This window comes from Idiotropiscis lumnitzeri, chromosome 1, assembly GCF_059441095.1.
Source record: "Idiotropiscis lumnitzeri isolate Australia: NSW breed Sydney's pygmy pipehorse chromosome 1, RoL_Ilum_1.0, whole genome shotgun sequence".
Taxonomy (NCBI): domain Eukaryota; kingdom Metazoa; phylum Chordata; class Actinopteri; order Syngnathiformes; family Syngnathidae; genus Idiotropiscis; species Idiotropiscis lumnitzeri.
Window position 1 is genome coordinate 15,506,716 of NC_142391.1, and position 19,157 is coordinate 15,525,872.

General features: G+C 38.8%; 3 protein-coding genes across 4 annotated transcripts; 1 reads left to right on the plus strand and 2 right to left on the minus strand.

Moving 5' to 3' along the window:
• Positions 1-182: 182 nt before the first annotated feature.
• Positions 183-3,328, minus strand: LOC148343377 (tubulin beta-4B chain-like). The gene is made up of 5 exons (XM_088301589.1): positions 3,053-3,328; positions 2,005-2,113; positions 1,811-1,921; positions 1,194-1,438; positions 183-1,122 (listed from the first exon to the last, which is right to left on the minus strand). The coding sequence occupies exons 1-5, from the start codon at positions 3,107-3,109 to the stop codon at positions 313-315; spliced, it is 1,332 nt and encodes a 443-aa protein (XP_088157715.1). The 5' UTR covers positions 3,110-3,328; the 3' UTR covers positions 183-312.
• A 1,479-nt stretch (positions 3,329-4,807) lies between these two features.
• Positions 4,808-11,216, plus strand: tmem54a (transmembrane protein 54a). Its single transcript, XM_088304295.1, has 6 exons — positions 4,808-4,982; positions 7,996-8,192; positions 8,955-9,014; positions 10,065-10,259; positions 10,331-10,468; positions 10,900-11,216. Exons 1-6 carry the CDS (start codon positions 4,970-4,972, stop codon positions 11,032-11,034), a joined length of 738 nt encoding a protein of 245 aa, XP_088160421.1. The 5' UTR covers positions 4,808-4,969; the 3' UTR covers positions 11,035-11,216.
• A 42-nt stretch (positions 11,217-11,258) lies between these two features.
• On the minus strand, positions 11,259-18,139 carry LOC148343379 (putative histone deacetylase 1-B). 2 transcript variants are annotated; one of them, XM_088303388.1, is made up of 14 exons: positions 17,981-18,139; positions 17,239-17,351; positions 16,451-16,568; positions 16,283-16,357; positions 16,052-16,190; positions 15,757-15,898; positions 15,591-15,683; positions 15,413-15,521; positions 15,200-15,340; positions 14,835-14,943; positions 13,936-14,066; positions 13,675-13,827; positions 12,041-12,092; positions 11,259-11,968 (listed from the first exon to the last, which is right to left on the minus strand). In XM_088303388.1, exons 1-14 carry the CDS (start codon positions 18,027-18,029, stop codon positions 11,941-11,943), a joined length of 1,452 nt encoding a protein of 483 aa, XP_088159514.1. In that variant the 5' UTR covers positions 18,030-18,139; the 3' UTR covers positions 11,259-11,940. The 2 variants fall into 2 exon arrangements, with proteins under 2 accessions (XP_088159514.1, XP_088158668.1); XM_088302542.1 differs by having other exon boundaries at positions 13,657-13,827.
• Positions 18,140-19,157: the final 1,018 nt, after the last annotated feature.

Consider the following 19,157-nt stretch of genomic DNA (forward strand, 5'->3'; position numbering starts at 1 on the left):
TTGGATGGTATTTTTGCAGTAATTTAACTGGAAAATGTTAAAAAGATCTCATCTTGCTTTTATCCTCTGCAGATGTGCATTTTTTATAAAAAATATTGAAAGCAGTCATTTACTCATAACCTACGTATCACAACATACTTTTTCTCCAGCAACAGAAATTTATTTGCCAAACCACCTGATCAGTATATCATGATGAATGAAGACACTTTTGAGCAATACTTTTTTTTATTACTCAAAGATGTACCTGGAGACCAGCCTATGCTGGTTTGTTCATTTGCCTCTGAATGCACAGAAATTTTTATCTTCAAGCTTTTAGTCTTCTTCAGGCTCTTCCTCACCTTCCCCTTCATCCTCAGCAGTAGCGTCCTGGTACTGCTGGTACTCGGACACCAAATCATTCATGTTGCTCTCAGCTTCAGTGAACTCCATCTCATCCATACCTTCTCCCGTGTACCAGTGCAGAAAGGCCTTACGACGCAACATGGCTGTGAACTGCTCCGAGATACGCTTGAACATCTCCTGGATGGCTGTGGTGTTGCCGATGAAGGTGACCGCCATCTTGAGGCCACGGGGAGGAATGTCACACACGGCGGTCTTAACGTTGTTGGGGATCCATTCGACAAAGTAGCTGCTGTTCTTGTTCTGAACATTGAGCATCTGCTCGTCCACTTCCTTCATAGACATTCGCCCGCGGAACACAGTGGCAACTGTGAGGTAGCGGCCTTGACGCGGGTCGCATGCCGCCATCATATTCTTGGCATCGAATGCTTGCTGGGTGAGCTCGGGTACCGTGAGTGCTCGGTACTGCTGGCTCCCTCTACTGGTCAGGGGAGCAAAGCCGGGCATGAAGAAATGCAATCGAGGGAAAGGTACCATGTTGACAGCCAGTTTACGGAGGTCAGCGTTGAGCTGGCCTGGGAAGCGCAGACAGGTAGTGACTCCGCTCATGGTGGAGGACACGAGGTGGTTCAGGTCTCCGTAAGTGGGCGTGGTCAGTTTGAGTGTGCGGAAGCAAATGTCATACAGGGCCTCGTTGTCAATGCAGTAGGTTTCATCTGTGTTTTCAACAAGCTGATGGATGGAGAGGGTGGCGTTGTAGGGCTCGACTACCGTGTCTGACACCTGATGACAAAAACATGCACGTATTTAGCATCGTCAGCCGAAACAAACTTTGTTCTACAAGGACGGCTAACCTTGGGGGAGGGCACCACGCTAAACGTATTCATGATCCTATCAGGGTACTCTTCACGAATTTTACTGATGAGCAGAGTTCCCATCCCCGAGCCAGTTCCACCTCCGAGTGCGTGCGTAAGCTGGTAACCTTGCAGGCAGTCGCAGTTCTCTGACTCTTTGCGTACTACATCCAGGACTGAGTCAACCACCTCAGCACCCTCAGTGTAGTGACCTTTGGCCCAGTTGTTCCCAGCACCGCTCTGACCTGTGAAGGGATGGCATTTGGGATTGTCAATTTAACAGCCCTAAGCATCCATTCCTCCATCTTCTATAGCTACTGCTTATACTGTTCAGTGTTGCAGGACGAGGTAGCTTGACCAAGTTGGCTTGGGGCGATATCCTCAACTGGGTGTTATAGTCAGCATGAGATACACATCAAGACCATTGTCCATTGTCATTGAGTGGAAACTGAAATTATGTATTGAAGTCAGGTGAGTGAACCACTTCACTTGAAAAACTTTTGCATGCTAAATCCTATGCTGATATTTTGCAATTGATAAAATTGTCTGCAAAAACCCACACATCAAGACACCACAACTCTTTGAACGCACAACATAGATCATTTTAAATCACTTACCGAACACAAAATTGTCAGGTCTAAATATCTGTCCAAAGGGTCCGGATCTCACAGAGTCCATGGTGCCTGGTTCCAAGTCCACAAGAACTGCACGTGGCACATATTTACCACCTACATTGAAAACAAAAAACTGGTATGATATAGAGAACTGTACTAGTGAGAAAATCCATGTATGAATTATATCATGTCAGAACCTGTTGCCTCATTGTAATAAACATTGATCCTGTCCAACTGTAGGTCACTGTCTCCATGGTACGTCCCTGTCGGGTCAACGCCATGCTCGTCACTAATCACCTCCCAGAACTGCAAAAACAAAATTGGATCTCAAGATTAATCCCTTAAATTAGGGCTCCTCAATCCTGTTCCTCGAGGGCCGTGTCCTGCCTGTTTTCCATCTCTCCTAGCTGCAACACACCTGATTCAAATGATCAGACAATCAGCAAAGTCTGCAGAAACTAGATTCATACAGGCGAGATCGGAACATTTGAATCTGATGAAGCAAGGAGGGATGGAGGACACAAGCCCTGGAACAGCATTGAAGACCCCTGCAATAAGTCATTCAATGCCATTGACAGATATAGACGTCAATGATAACATTTTTTAACCTTGCTGTGAAACTTTCTTGCTCTATCTAAACATGATGCCAGAGTAACTATAAAATTAAAAGGGAAAAAAACATTAAAATATCGTGTTCAGGGTGTATGCTGCACTCAGCCAAAGTGAACTGGGACAGTCTATAGCTCACCCACAAACCTAATGTTGATTAGTAGTGCTAAAGAAAATGGGTGGATTGAAAAAGCCTTCACTCTTATTAAATATTATTATACATATTCAATTTGGTACTCAGAAGTCAGACATTTGTTGTTTGCAATGAATGCAAGCAACTTTTGATATTGTCAAAAAAGAAAATGAATTACAAAAATGAGCAATTTCAATACAGTTGTTCTGCAAAAATGAAAATAAACCATTTAGTAATTTAAAAAAAATCAAAATCATATTCATATAAATGCTGTAGTAGCCCGTGAGGTGTTGTGACAGGTGACCGATATTCCCGATGACAATAGCACAAACGAAAAAAAAAAAACTGAAAAAGCAGTCCCTTTGTCATCTTGGTGGGGTGAGGGCGCTGACCGATATTTCAGATTTTTATTTATTTTTTATTTTATTTCATTTTTTTTAAGTTATTATCAATAAACTTCTCCTGGATACATAAAATTAGATACATTCTGGTTTCAAGATTACCTTGGCACCAATCTGGTTACCACACTGGCCCGCCTGGATGTGAACGATTTCCCTCATTGTAGAAAGCAATATATGGAACGACGTCAGATACTATGGAAGATGTCTTCTTCTCGGCTGTAGTATCTCGTATCTTCTTTTCTCTCCTGTAGCAGAGCTGTCCTGTCTCCTGTACCCCCAGCAGAGCCGTGACCACCACAAGGACCCACTTGACTCTGTCACAGAGGTGCACGATGACAGCACGCGGGTACGTAACGCGAGTGACGCATGCACGTCGACCTATTGTAAGAAAGGCTCTTCGGCGAATTAAAGCTGTGCATTGCCAGCATGTTTTTCTCGCAAGTAATAAATACAGAGGCTCACTCATGACACCATTAACATTACAGCATGCAATTAGTCATCGTACGTAAGACAACGTCAGTTTTTATAACAACATCAATCACTCTTGACGTACTGATCTATATATATATATATATATATATATATATATATATATATATATATATATATATAATATATATATATATATATATATTATATATATATTATATATATTATATAATATATATATATATATATTATATATATATGGTTTTTTTTGCTTATACATTGGTCAAGGCATTTTTACTATTTTTTAATCAGATATAAGTGAACTAAAATAATTTTTGAGCTTCTCTTTTCTCTAGCACATTTTTTTTTCATAATAATATAAACATGCTAATATAATACCAGTAATATAATGTGATATGATATATTTTTGCAGTATTCAATAATTAAGGGTTTAGGTTCCGCACCAGCTGTGCATCATAAATTACAACGCTTTGTAAAATTTGTACTGGACAAGCAATTACCGGTCAAAAATAAATAAATAAAAAGTATATACATGTACAGTATTTATTGTTTTGTTTAAATCAAAAGTTAAAAAAATATGTTTGGGACACAAAACCATACGTCTGTGATTCATATTTGTTGACTAGTGCGTACAAATTCCTTAATTTATCAATTATTATGACAATATATCGTTCATAAAGCAGTAAAAAAACACTAATTGACCACAATATGACGTGTACCTGCACAACATATTTAATACGAACATAATCAGATTTTTTAAAATATATATATCGATCATTTGGCTGTATAAACTATGAATATTCGAGTGGGCATTTTAACTAATGTATTTTTCTATAAACTGTATAAAATTTTCTGACCCAGTTATATAATAATGGCCTTCATAGTTACATATGTACACAAACTAAGCTCCAAGCTAATGATGCTCAATTTGACAGTCACAGATGGACAATTTTTAAACATCTATGTTGATTTTGTGTGGCGGTCTTACGCTAAAAATAGCATTTCAATTATTTATTTCATTGTTTCCTCATGTACGTCATGTCTATGAAAGCATCATTTGTTGAAAAAAGACATTACATTACGTCAGTACTAAAACCAATGATGCATTAGGGGCATGCGCGTGTGCTTTACGTCGTGCATTGATTACGCCATGATGTACTGATACGTTTTGTGAAAAAAAAATGTACTTGGCTCATATTTTCCTTCCATATATATATATATATTGCGTTCTCGTTTTCCATGCACCCTCCTTTGCATTTCGTGCAACTGCACAAGCGCAATAAAATACAACCCCTTACTAAAATATCCGCTTAATAAATATCCCAAATTAGATACTTTTGCCAAAGGGTGTGGTGACAATAATAATGATCAATGAATATTATTTTAGGTGTAGTGGGGGGAGGCGCCGCTTCCGTTCAGGTGAGGAAGTTGGAGGAGGAATCGCAGGTGAGCGACAGTTGAGGAAAACAAGTCGCTCATCCAGAATGCGAATTTTTCAATAAACGCTGTCAGAAATGATAGCGGCACACCTTGTATTCTTACGTACGATAAGAGAAGAGGACGCCAATCATGGTGAACTGCGGTATGTTTATTTGGACTCAATCCAGCGTGTTTTACTTGAGAGGACAGTTTTGTGCTTTAGTGTTAAGGTGTGGTCTTTTCTCTCGTCGTTGCGAAGGCGCTGAGCTGGTCCAGTTAAACTGTTGTTATAATTGTGTACCAAGCAGCAATCCTATTTTATTTAGTGGTAGTTTTATCCAAACGCCAGATTAGAATAGTTCATCGAAATGCAAGGCTTTAATAACGACCCTTAATGTACTTTATGCAATTGCAGTAGGGCAAATATAAATTCAATTCAAATGGTTTCTAAATAATTATTTCAAAGTACGAGGTTTTGTCTGAGATATCGGTTAATAGTGACGTCACCCCACTGTAAACATTTGGCGTAGTGGAGTATTGGTGAACATGGCAACCTCACAAGCTTTGGTCTTCTTGTATGGACTTTATAGGATTCCTCCAGTTACGCTTGTTGTCCTCCCACATTCCCAAAACAAACGTATTGGGTTTATTGAAGCTTGGTGTGATAGCATGCGAATGGTTGTTTGTCTCCTGTATGTGCCTTGTACTGCACTTCACCTCTGCCTCTTGCTCAACGTCAGCTAGGATAGGCTCTAGTTTTTTTTAATTTGATCGATGACTCAAAGTCATGAACAGGAGAAGACAAACTTACTTTAACGCCGTACTCACTGTTATCATTCGATTGTTTTACTTCATGGTTTTGAAGAGTTTTTTTCACCAAAATATTTGTTGTAATAATCATTACGTCACTCGTGTGTTAGCACAGATGAATTCTGACTGACGTAGAAACTCAGTACATTGTGGCCCTAGAAAACGAAATCCAGCCTTCATCAAGATAATCATCCATCCATGATTAGTCTTAATTGGTTGACACGGTTAGAAATATTCATGTAACCAAATGTTTATTATTGTAGAGTGGAGAATTACTGCTCGACTGCACCAGAGCCGTTGCTAATAAGTTTGATTTGCATCAGGGGCGTAGTGAGGGGTGGCCGTGAATGCCTGCATCATTCTTTATCATAAAATTTTTTGCAGTCCTCATTATTAATTTCTATTATTTGTTTTGTGATTTTGCTCCATGTACAGCACTTTGCATACAAAGGTGGTTTTCTTAAAGTACTCAATAAATTCAGTCGAGTTGGGTTAAGTTAACACTCAAATGTTGTTAAGACAGATTATTTTACAGTGCATTCAGATCGATTCTGTATTTATTCTTTAAATATTCAGTTTATATAAATAATTTGTGGTAGAGTATCAAGGGCTCGCGCCCATGCAAAAAAGGCAGAAAAATAATTAAAAAAACAAAACAAAACACAATTTTACTTTATGTGTGGGCCACCATGTAATTCTGACCTTGGTTAACATAGGTGAGTATTCAGAACACTTCTAAACCTCTTTGACAATGTTAAAACTTAAATTGGAATCTTATATTCATCAACTGTATTGATTCCTCAACTGATTATGCAGACACAAACAGTAACGTTGTGGCTAGTGAGTGTATACAGTAACAGACTCAAAAGTATTTTCATCCTCACTTTATGTGACATGTGAAAGGCAGTAAACAAACTAATAATATTATGACCCAAAACACTTGAGTTTGCCTAGCAAGTAACCTGCTCTACTCAACCCCTTGAGGAAGACATATGGTACACCCCACCCAAACCTTTTGTTGACTTTGTTTAGAAACGCACATTACTGATTTTTCATAACTGACTAAAGCGGCATAAAACGTCATTTGCATCATCACCCAGTATGAGTGGTTCTGCAAACAAACTTGTCTCCAGACCTAAGCATTAATTTTTGATGCTACTGTATCGCTGATGCCGCTCCCAGTTAATAGTCGTGAAAGCACCCTTGGCAATAACTGCCAGAACATATTCCCATAAACAACATTTAAAGTACATAATGTATACAAAGATCACGCCTCGAAAATGTTGACACCGCAGCCATATTGGATGTGGCAAAGTGAAGCGATTTATCAAGATGCCTGGTTCACTTGCTCCTTGGAGACTTATCACGGAAAAACTCATTTGATTAATATGGAATAATGGCTTTTCATTGTATTATGTGATTCTAACTTAATTCTATGAATATAATTTGCTGATCTCATGGCTAACACAATGATATAATATGATGATCTCTCTTTAAAATCAGCATTTTGAAAATCTGATGTTGAATGGTCCCGACTGAGAAAACAAAAATCTTTCTCACGGATTGCATTTGCTTATTGCAGTAAGTTGCTTGGTGTGTGACTATGACTGTATTCAGTTCACTTCCTGACACAATTGCGGAAACCACAAACATTTCAGATATTTTCGCAGAGTACTGGTTTCTGTAGCCTCATAAGTTCAACATGTAGTACAACAGTGCTTTTGGTACAAAACTGGACACTATTGTTAAAATATGAACAACTATACGCTTATCGAGTGATAACAGATTTACGATTTAGTCGATTGTTTTATAGAAACTATTTACATTAAAGCAGCTGCAGGCCGGGTCATATTAAAACGTTTGTCCTCATTTTATGTTAAGTTCCATTCCTACGGCGGATTTCCTTTGTATGCCATTTGAAACGTACTGTATTCTTATCACTAACCTATTGTCATAAAATAATAGTTAATCATTACAATATTTTGTATGGAAAATACTTTTAGACCATTTTAATTGTTTTTTTTTTCGCATGGAATCTCTGAATCTGAATCTGTTGTGCTTGCGTATTCCTGTTCCTTCATGTTGCTGCTCTCCTTTTTCTTTTTCTTTTTTTTTTTTGTGGTCTAATAAGCCCGTAAAATTCAAGGTTCAATCAAGTGTTTAATGCTCTTGTCATCCACACAGGATACAAGAGTCATCAGCCCATTTAGACAAGGAGTAGAACATACACATCTTTTTTCAAACAGAAGGAGTAAAAATAAATATTGAATTGGAAATAGCTCAACAATCAACTAACATACAGTAATAAAGTATTTGTAATTAGTCCCCTCCAGTGGTGGAGCTTGACAATATTTGTGTTTGTGTAGGAGTGTGCTGTGCCAACCTCAAAGACAACAAAACCCTGATGAAAATGGGCTTGGCGCTGGTGCTGGTTGGCCACGTCAATTTCCTGCTTGGCGCTCTGGTGCACGGTGCAGTGCTCAGGCACATAAGCGTGCACGTCGAGGCCCGCATCATGGTGTACGCCATCGCTAACGTCATTGCCATCGTGGCAGGCCTAATGGTAAATTACACGTGTGAAAGCACGACATTGTATAGCAGCTAAATCTTTAATAGGATGTGTTTTTTGCATTTATGAATGTATGAGTATCATGTCAATTCATGTTCAAGAGTATTGCAATTCCAATGATTGTGCTGGAGACGTAAAACATTTTGGTTTGACATTAAAAGGTGTTAAAAATGTCAACTTTTATTTCCAGGTATTTACTTCTTGGTCTGATATATGGCCTAAAATATAGCCCCTTTAGGACCTCTAAACCCTCATATTTTTTTTTACCACCAAAAGAGGCAGCAATGAACGCACCACATAGCACGGGTGCATCATTTGGTGATGTCAACGTGTCAGGCTTGATGCAGTTAGTGCTGCTGAAAGATCTGACAAGAAATATTTAGCCTTAATCAGTTTTCAGTATTTGAAGTCTTTAGCTTGTTCCAATACTTTTGCTCACCTTTAAAAAATGTTTCATTCAAATGTTCAAAAATGTATCAGATCCAGATGTACCTGCTAATCAAAGCCCAAATGTTTTCTTATCTCGTCTTAGTGTTGTATTCATCTTTTGATGTTAAACCAAAATGTTTTGAGTGTACAGCAAAAATAAAGGACATGGCATTCCGATACTTTTGGAGAGGATTCTGAACATGCCTGAAGACAAACCATCATTTTAATTGAATTTAAAACCCTCAATTTTTAAGTATTATGACTTGTTGAATTGGAAAAAAATCCATACACAGTTATTGTTGCTCACATACTTCTTCTGCTCCTCAGGGAATTATTGGTGGAATAATTGCAATTGTCTTGTCCAAAAACAAGAAAAGCAGGATTTTGGTGAGAAATGTTTGCTTTACATGTCTAAAGTCATTGCATATGCTTCTATAATAACTTGTCTTTTCTGTTAAGTGAGTGTGAAAATAGACTGCCCAAAGAACAAGTACTCACAACAACTACAATGGGACCTCCAAAGCCAAACAGCAATGCTGGTCAAATCTCCGAAAATATGGTTTGCAATGAAAAATAAGTTTCCGTACTGTGAATTCAAATAATCAATTAAAAGTGAGATTCATAGTAAATAATGTATAAGAAGACTACAAAAAAGTTTATGCTAAAGTCACAAAATGTACTGTAAAACTTCACAATTATGTATAACAGTGCCTTGGTGAAGTCGAGCTAACTTTTACATTCTCCTTTGGAGGTCCCAACAAAGGTGGTTTGTGTCACTCATGGTATTAATGCACCTCTACTCCATTCGTGTCTTGGAAAAAAAAAATAAAAAATCCATCCTCGACGTTGTGGCTTGGCCGATAATTCGATGTCAATATGTATTGCGATAGTCAGGTGTTTGATCGCAATATAAAATGGTATTGATACATTATCGATCTAATAAACCTTAAGCAACGGAGCAGAATAATCATTGTATGAGTTATTATTTTTTTTGCATTTTTTTATTTCTATAAATGACTGAACAACACATTTGTTTCATATTACAAATGTTCAGACAGCCTTAAATTTGCTCTAATTTGTTTACAAAATATGAACATTTTCTAATAATTTGTTCCACGTTTATTTATTTGCATTGTTTGCAAATTACTTTGCAAATTTTGTTTTAATAATTGTGTATTTAAGCAATACTGAACAGTGCTTGACTCTTATATAGTTGTGTTGACCTCATTTTGAATGTTAAATGATACATTTTAAAATAAACCGAATCTAAATTCAGCCCTTTTTTCATTTTCAATTGTAAAAAAATTATTAATTATCGCTATCGACCAATATGACACACTTGTATCGCGATATAGTTTTCAGTCACATGGCCCAGCCCTAGTTGTGGCATTTTCACATTTAAGCCTTCCTGATAGTTATTCTGTGATGTCACTGCAGAAGTGGGTCCTGCTGGTGTTCAGCTTCGTAGCAGGTCTCTTGGCTATTGCCTCCACTTTGGGACTGATCGCTTCCCTGGTCACCGCCATTGTTCACAAAGGACGAAGCCTGATGACACACTGCGTTCACCACAAACATCTTGTCGGATCTTCCAGCATCACCTATGAATGCCCCTTTGACCCCACCCGCATTTATGTGAGGACCTCACATTGGAAATTGAAGACTGTATCTATTAAAAAGTTATTCATCATGTTTTTCTCAATCAGAGCACCACCATCATTTTGTGGGTGCCACTTATCCTGATGTCTGTGGTGGAAATGGTGTTCTCCTTCCGCTGCTTCGCTGCCTGTACGTCGTTCCTGTACCTGTGTCCATGTAGGCGGAGGCCCACCATAGCAAAGAGGGTAAACTTCTCAACTTTTGGCATTGATGCAGCAATCATAACGTTTGAGCTCGACTTCTTGATCAAAATGAGCTCAATCGTTTCTTCTAATGTAAAAATGGGAATGTTTTCACATTATACAACAAGGAACATATTTGTATTAATCCGACGTTGGTTATTATTTTCAGAGAAGCAGCAATCGAAGGTATAGAGTACTGCCCTTGTGTAACATTTCTTTATCAGATTTGGAGATAGTATTCTTCCAGATGACACCATTAAATTATGGTGGCGATATTCCGTCAAGCGTTTAAATTTTATCCCAACATGAGCCAGATTAGGCATTGAAACGGCCATCACTTTTGTCACATCAAATTCCATCGTGATGTTAAGTCTTGGAAGATGATCTTCAAGCATTTTTGTCCAGCGTGTTTTACAACCATTGTGCGGTTTCAGGTCCGCATCCAGAGAGCTGCTGCAATCGCTCAAACGCCTCCACCCCAGCAGCCGACCGAGGTTGATCCAGAGGTTGAGGAGCAAGATGAGCTGCTGGGCAGCGGTGCGGCAGCAGAGCAGAGCCATTGGCTCTGAGCACATTGAATCAAATAAGATGGGTTGAAATTATGCATATGCCTAACAGTTGGCGTGATAAAGAACTTTTGTCTTGAATATTTTTTCTTACATGTGTATCCTAAGCTTTTTTTTTTTTTACTTGTTAAAATACTTCAGTTTTAGGTCATGATCAAATTGTTGTATTAAAAATGTTAATACAAGGTGGTCAGCTTTTTTTATTTGACCTATAGAAAAATACTACATTGTCTCTATCGGTTTTATTTGTATTACTCAAATATCATATTCAAACAATTAGAAAGCTTTTGCCAATTAGAAGCAGGTTCTCATTTAGAGTTCAAATCTGATTGATTCCACTGGAGTAGCATGCCATTTTCCCATATTGAAACATCTGATATCAGGCCGTTTTCAAATGACAGTAAACCTAAATATCCAATTAAATACATAAAATCAGGGGTACAAAAATAATTCCTGAAGATTTTAGCAGTGAAGAGACAGAAGTATTATAGAAAATGCTCTATTATACAAACATGCAATAACTATACTCTCAAAGGCACAGGACATAACTGGGACTGAAACATGTTTTAAAAAAAAAAAAAAAAAAAGGTGTAAAGGATCCAAGTATCTACGATTTAAATAAGTTAAATCCATGAGTTATAAAACCAAGTCATTTTAAACAGTCTGACACAGTAAATGCAAGGGTGCATAAAAGGTTTGGGTGAAAATAAGAAGCTTACAAAACATCTTTTCTGATTACAGCTCATCAGTAATATTGGACAAGTGTCCAATAAGAGAAAACAAAAAATTCCTGTCCCAGTTTAGAACCTATTCCACAGAAGCAATCCCCCCCACCCACAAAGTATAAAAAGACAATGTAGATTTAAGATCTTTTCTTCCCAGCACTGGCATCATTGGGAGGGGATGATCTTAAGGTGTCTTTGACTCCTCTTTTGGCCTAAAGGAATAGTATGTGACATGATTAAAACGTCTCCCTAGACACTATTTGTGCCAACAAGTGTTTGCTCACTTTGATGTGTCCATTTTCTCCTCTTCTGGTGCCTTCTCCTCATCTTTTACTTCTGTGAGGAAAAAAAAAAAAACATCACCATTGCAACCCTAATACCCAACATCCATATTCATGTCAGCAATCATAATTGGTTAAGACAGCTTTCTCTAAAACGTGACAAAAGAAGCGTATTCATGATTTAATCCACTTTCAAGATCTCATAAATACAAACTGTAGACATCTGGAAATGCTCAAACATAATACTGGCACCTTCAGTTGTATTTCACTCATTAAGCAATATAAAATACAGTGGAACCTCGCATTACAAACGTCGCTTTTCACGTACAATTCAAGTTACGTTCAAAATTTTTGTCGAAAAATGACTTATTCAAATACTATTTTTGATACATGAATGTTCTGGCATGGACGAGAGGCGATGAATCTATGCTGCTTTTCTTATCGTGCTGCTCAAGCATTCATTGACAACGTGCGTTGATGTAAACTTGAAAACTAGTTGCACACTCCTCTCAAATTAAGACACCAAATAGTTAATATTGGAGTAATCCCGCCAAATAGCCGCCTCTCCAATGTTGTCGAGAAGTTCCTCCTACATTCGATACAATCACAGATGCCAGAAGCATCCACGTTGAATGAATGTGGAAGCAGGTCCTGTGTTGACAGATATGTTCAACTTATGCCAAACACGTAAATTACTCACTTAGCAATCAGAATTGCCCTTGAGAAAAGGAAAAGTACCAAAGAGTGTTACTGGAAGCACATGTCATGCATGAGCAGAAAGATCTGTGCTCTTCTTCTCGCCACTTATAACCAAAATATGCATCTGTTGTTTTGATTTTTATTAGACAAATGAAAAAGCACTTGCTGATGATGGAGTGACTGAGGCAATTAGAAAGAAACATCAAAATATTTGAATTAGTATATTAAAATAAATCAATGCATCAGAAAGCACAATGATCAACAGACTAATTTTTGAAAGAAGAGTCTTTCTCAATGGTGGAGCTTTAGTCCTCTCCCCTCTTCTGGATAAGTTCATGAGCAATACTTTTTTTTATATACAATAGTGTCTTTATATGCATTTCAATATAAGATTTATTTTTAAACACTATGGATTAAAAAAAAGCAAACAAAGGTTGATATAGTTTAATTTAGGGGCAGGAACTGATTAATTGAATTTCCATTTATTTCAATGGGAAATATCTTGATTTATGAATGTTTCAAGAAACAAACGGGCTAATGATTAAGTTTGTAACTTGCGCTTCCACTGTACATCATTACGGCAATTCAAAATCACTGTCTCAATTTCAGTACTTGTCATATTTTGCAATTTGAATGCACAATACACTACTCATGAGTAGAGTACCATTTCAGTTCCAGTCTTTTATGTATAATAAACATTAGCAATTAACATCTCATCAAATAGTTGTGGTGTAAATGGCTGCCAAGGGAGTCATTACAAAATTGTATTTAGTTGTATTGGTGCTCAGTGTGGAAAGAGGCAAGCTAATAAATATTCAAACAGATGGCTAACAAACTGAAGCGTCAAGTGATACGCAGCATCGGTCAGCACGGTGAAATGAGAATGGGAAAAAAACAACAACAAAAAAATGAATAAATACCTTTTGGTTCCTCCTCACCTTTCTTCTCCTTTTCTTCACTCTCTTTCTCTCCTTCGGTCTTGGCTCGCTTGGCCTTCTTGAAGTTGGCCGTGTTTCTGCGACCTCCTTCACCTTCATCTTCAGAGTCAGAGAACTCCTCCTCACACGCTATCCTCTTGTCATGCGCACGGACTGAATACACACAGGAGGGCGTAACATTAAAGCTCTGGCACTCCAGTGGAATCATGTTCTGATTAAGCCCTTGATTCCGTGTGTATGTAAATGACAACAGATTCATACTAGAGATGCGTTTGTTGGGATCCTCCTCTTCTTCGTCTCCACTATCCTCCTGTACGGCGTCTTCAGGGATGGCCTGCATCTGTACCCCTGGAGCATGGGGCAACATGCGCAGGTTCTCAAATAAACGCTGCCTGGGGGACGCAACACAAGTCATCGGTTAATTTTAAGAAAATGAGTAAAATTTGCACAGCATCGGGCGTGGGTTCGAACCCGGCTCCGGCCATCCTGTGTGGAGTTTGCATGTTCTCCCCGTGCTTGTGTGGGTTTCCGCCGGGTACTCCGGTTTCCTCCCACATTCCAAAAACATGCATTGTAGGCCGATTGAACACTCTAAATTGCCCCTAGGTACGAGTGTGAGCACGGATGGTTGTTTGTCTATGTGTGCCCTGCAATTGGCTGGCAACCAGTTCAGGGTGTCCCCCGCCTACTGCCCGAAGATAGCTGGGATAGGCTCCAGCACCCCCCGCGACCCTAGTGAGGAGAAGCGGTATAGATGATGGATGGAAGTAAAATTTGCCTGACCTCTCGCCTTCACTGTCAAACAAATAACAGTGAAATTGCAGAAGTAAACCTTATGTTACATGCAAAACCTTCATGCAATTTTTGAGCAGTATTCCCAACCTGTGACCCAGAGTACATACTTTCCTGAACACTAGAATCAAATCTCATGGCTCAAAACAAAAAGTGGATACAGCTTAATTGTGCATGCACCTTCCGCCATCTAATAGAAAAACATTTCCATGCTTTGCCTGTCACAATACATTGTTAGCAAACAATAACTATATTTTAAAATATACATTTCTGGTAAATGATTGTGGGGCAAATTGAGCGAAATTGGTTACTTAGGTGCAATAGTATGCTGGCACACTTCTTGGGAAGCACTGGTTTCATCGACTTACTTAATCTTCTCCAGGTAATCGTTGGTGTTCTGGTTGGTCATGTTAGAGGGGCTGATGTGCAGCTTGAAGTCTGGTCCAAAGTACTCAAAGTAGTCATTGTATGGGAGTTCTAAGAGGGTTAGAATGGTTAAGCGATATGTTAAAGAAAAAAAAAAAATCACTATAAATTATTTTCATTTGCCAGTTATCGCATGCTGATATAAGCAGCCCAGTGGACTCAAAAGAAAAACAGACATTTTGCAAAACTTATTTTCTAAAGAGACATCAATACGTTAAAATTAATTCATTTTTGACTGATATTTAATAGCCTCGTGTTTGATTCACACTGTATGTTATACTACAACACCTCATGGATGAGTATGTACCATTAGGGATTGAAGTATCAAGTGCGACAGCAGTTTCATATGTCCAGCAGCGTGCTACATTTCGGATGGTGTAGCCGCCTCCTCCCAGCATGAGGAGAGGCAGGTTGAAGCTTTTCATGTACTCCACACACTTGGCATGTCCTGGAAAAACATCATAAGGCGGTTACAGAAAATGTTTCTTACAGCGTCATCAAAGCAGAAATGTCTCGCTACCTTTAATGGTGAGGTTAAAGCAGCCGAGTCTATCGCCTGACAGAGAGTCTGCGCCACACTGCAGAACCACAGCACTGGGCTGGTACATCTCCATCACTTTGGCCATGATCTACACAAGACAATAACATCCACTTCGAAATGCTTCTTTTAATCACACATGGCTGTTTTATCTACTCACAGGCTTGAATATGGCTTCATACGACTCATCGTCAATCCCATCTCTCAGAGGGTAATTCACGGCATAATATTTGCCTTTCCCAGCACCAATGTCCTGCAGAGGACCAATCAAGTGTCACTCTAGTTTTTAGTCATTTTGACAGACCGCGTGCCTAGCAAATACGTACTCTCAGGTCACCAGTGCCAGGGAAGTACTCTCCATACTTGTGGAATGACACAGTCATGACACGGTCGGTGGTGTAGAACGCCTCCTCCACACCATCTCCATGATGGATGTCGATGTCTATGTAGAGAACTCTCTGGTGGTACCTAAAGCAAAAAGCAGGGTTGTAGATTTCTTTTTGTGTTCACACTAGACTTCTACAAACAATCCAATTGGTTATCCAAAAAGCTAGTCTAAAAATCGCTGTTCCAATTTATTTAGAAAGCTACTATTTAATCGTGCCAAGTTTGTGGGCTCACTTCAGTAACTCCAGTATAGCCAGGACAATGTCATTGACGTAGCAAAATCCTGAGGCCTCAGACTTCTTGGCGTGATGCAGACCGCCTGCCCAGTTAATCGCAATGTCTGTCTGCTGTTTATTCAACTTGACGGCACCAGCTGAAGCGGAGAGAGGACGTGAGAATTAGCCTGATATCATCAAAAGTTGACAAGTTGCAATGACAGAAGTACGTCTTGTCCAGCAGTCTTACCAACAGAGCCACCTCCAGAAAGCTGGCAGAACTCAAATAAGCCATCAAACACTGGACAATCTTCTCCAACATTGACTGGAGAAGTAAGAAAATGACAAACAATGAGAAGTATTCTTCATATCAACCTCAAGGAAAAGAATGTTGCACAGAAAGAGTGATCCAATTTACACCGCTGCATCTGTTTGCTGTACTCTGACATGTTGTCTGGACGGATAGAGCGCAGGAACTTGATGTAATCATCACTGTGATACTTGGTCATCTCCTCACCACTGGCTTTGTGAGGACGCTGCAAGAGAAACATCATACTCAAGACTCAAGCACAAATAAATAAACAAATAACACATTTACCGTATTTAGATCCTACTGGGGCTTAAAAGATCGACATTGCCGTGTCGGAAAATGCAATTTTCAAATCGCAAAGGCTGCAATTTGGGGGGGACCTCTGCATCATTTTCGTCGGTCGGCTTTAATTTTTTTAAATATGCATTTTATACATACAGTGTTTAGATAAGTTTAGTGCTTAAGAAGTAAAGGCCATGTTTTCAACTCATTGTTTCATGAAAGATGAAAAATTTGTGGTAAAGCCACAGATTTGTCTGCATCTCTGTAATCTGATTTATTATGGGTTTTATGGCACACTGGTAGAATTTTGTGAAGTTGTTGTAGTGACACCTTAAAAGACTAAAAGTCACGCAATTAATCAGTTGACAAAAGTAAGAGAACGATAAAAACAATCTTTTATATCAACTCATGTTTTTTTGCCATCCTTTCAGCATAAGCCTAACCTATAAGAACAAAACATTTATGTATGACAATTCTGACAGTGTTTATTGCAATACAGATTAATGTATTGGAGAAGAGGATTTGAAAAAAATGTTTGCATAATAAATCGAAATTATTATATCAAGAGGGATGGGGGTGTAATTGGATCAAAATCGTTCAAACCCAAAACCTACATATATCTCCATCTTTCTGTAGAGGCCATAATTGAGCAGCAAGTTGTGCGTCATGCGGATACGGTGGGGCTTCATGGGATGCCCTTGACCATAGTAATAATTTCCCACATCACCTGAAATGAGAGCAAACGCTGTGAAAATCATTCAAAGGAAGCGTGAACTTGAATCGCCTCACAGTGCATTCCTCTGCAAAGCATTACTGCACCGAGGACGAAATCTCCACACGACGGTCTGATTCTACACAAGCTCGCAGTTTAAAAACAATCACTTCGACTTGAAATGAAAATAATGGTATAGGAACAACCCAGCCAGAGAGTAGAATTTATGTGCAAGTAACCCGTGAGTAAAACCAGAAATGTATTCCACTTTCCGCTAGCTTTCCGATCAATGAGCTACGCTGCTGCTAGCTACGCATTATGTTGACAATGAAGCGCTCATATCGCCATTGTTAGCGCAAGAAAAAAACAAGCAACTACAGAGTGGTTCAATCGTGCTCAAAATACGCTATAAACGCATTTTATGGCATGACATTAATAACCGCCAAATCAACACGAATGGGTTAAGCGTTGTCTCGTGTGCCCGAGTATGACAATGAAAGCAGCTCGAGCTTTATGCTAGCTACCTAGCTAGTGTGCACGATTAGCAAGTGAGGGAATTAATCAAACATTTGATGGCGATAAACTAACGAGTGCGTGAATCAGTCAGCGTTTAATTCCAAGCACTCAGACACGATGGAACTTACCGTCGTAGTAGTAGCAAACTTTTTTCTTTGTTCCTTGACTAAGCGCCATTTTCGTCCGTTTTGGTTTGCTTTACTGCTCAACCGCGGGAGGCGACGGCGACTAGAGGAGGACGGACGACTTGTAAAAGCGTTCAAAAGGATGGGTTGTTAATGCGTCATGTCCCCAACAGGAGTCGCCAATTCCCTGCAGTTTGTACATTATTTTTATTCGTTCCTTTTTGCAGCGAAAAATTCACCCGCAATGTAAAATGCTGGGGTGTCTAAACCGCATAAAGAAAACAAAATGATACAAGGGGAACCGTTGATATTTTACAACTTAAAAATTTAAACCCGTTAAAAAGTAGATGTGTAAAATTTCAAAGATACTTTATTTCTCATGACACCAGGGAATGTCAAAGATGATTTCAGTTTCAGTGTCATTTTTCTTTGAGAAATATTAAGAAAGTCATCACTTTTTATAACCGAATGGAACACTCATTTCTGGCCAACATTTTCAATGCTAACACTGCAGGGTCGAGATTTTAGGTGTGACAATTGTTTTTTTCTCAAGGTTTCTCACTTTTCCCCTAATGAGGTTTTGTGAGTTTTTCCTTGCCCTCCTGGGGGTTAAGATCGGGGATGTCGATTGTGGCTATGTAAAGCCCTTTGAGACTGTCTGTGATTAAGGGCTATACAAATAAAATTGACTTGACTTGACTTGACTTTGTTTAATCAGAGTTCCAACCTTTCTTAATCTTTATCCTACTTTAAAAAGACTGAACTCAATGGCATTTGTGTTAAACAATAGAAACAGACAATATATGGAAGGCCGATATGTTATAGGTTTCAGTTAACCAGTTTGATTAACTGCTCATGAAGGACCCTATTTTCGGCAGGCGCGCGTCTACTCGGCGTAAAAACTGGTGCATATTCATACCTGGGCAAGTCTAGTTTACCGCGGTTAGGAATTTCTAATGCCCACCCCTGGCACCTGATAATCTGGTGACAGAAAGTAGACTAGTCATTAGACTCAGTGAAAGTTGTAGTGCAGGTGCTGAAACACCATTTTTGTGTATTTGATCCAGGCATAGTCAGACAGATTCTGTGCTCCAATAATGCATGCGGTGGATCTCATCATATTTCATTCATATACATGAAATTTGTGAGTATGATGAAACCCTCTGAATGATTGCAGAAA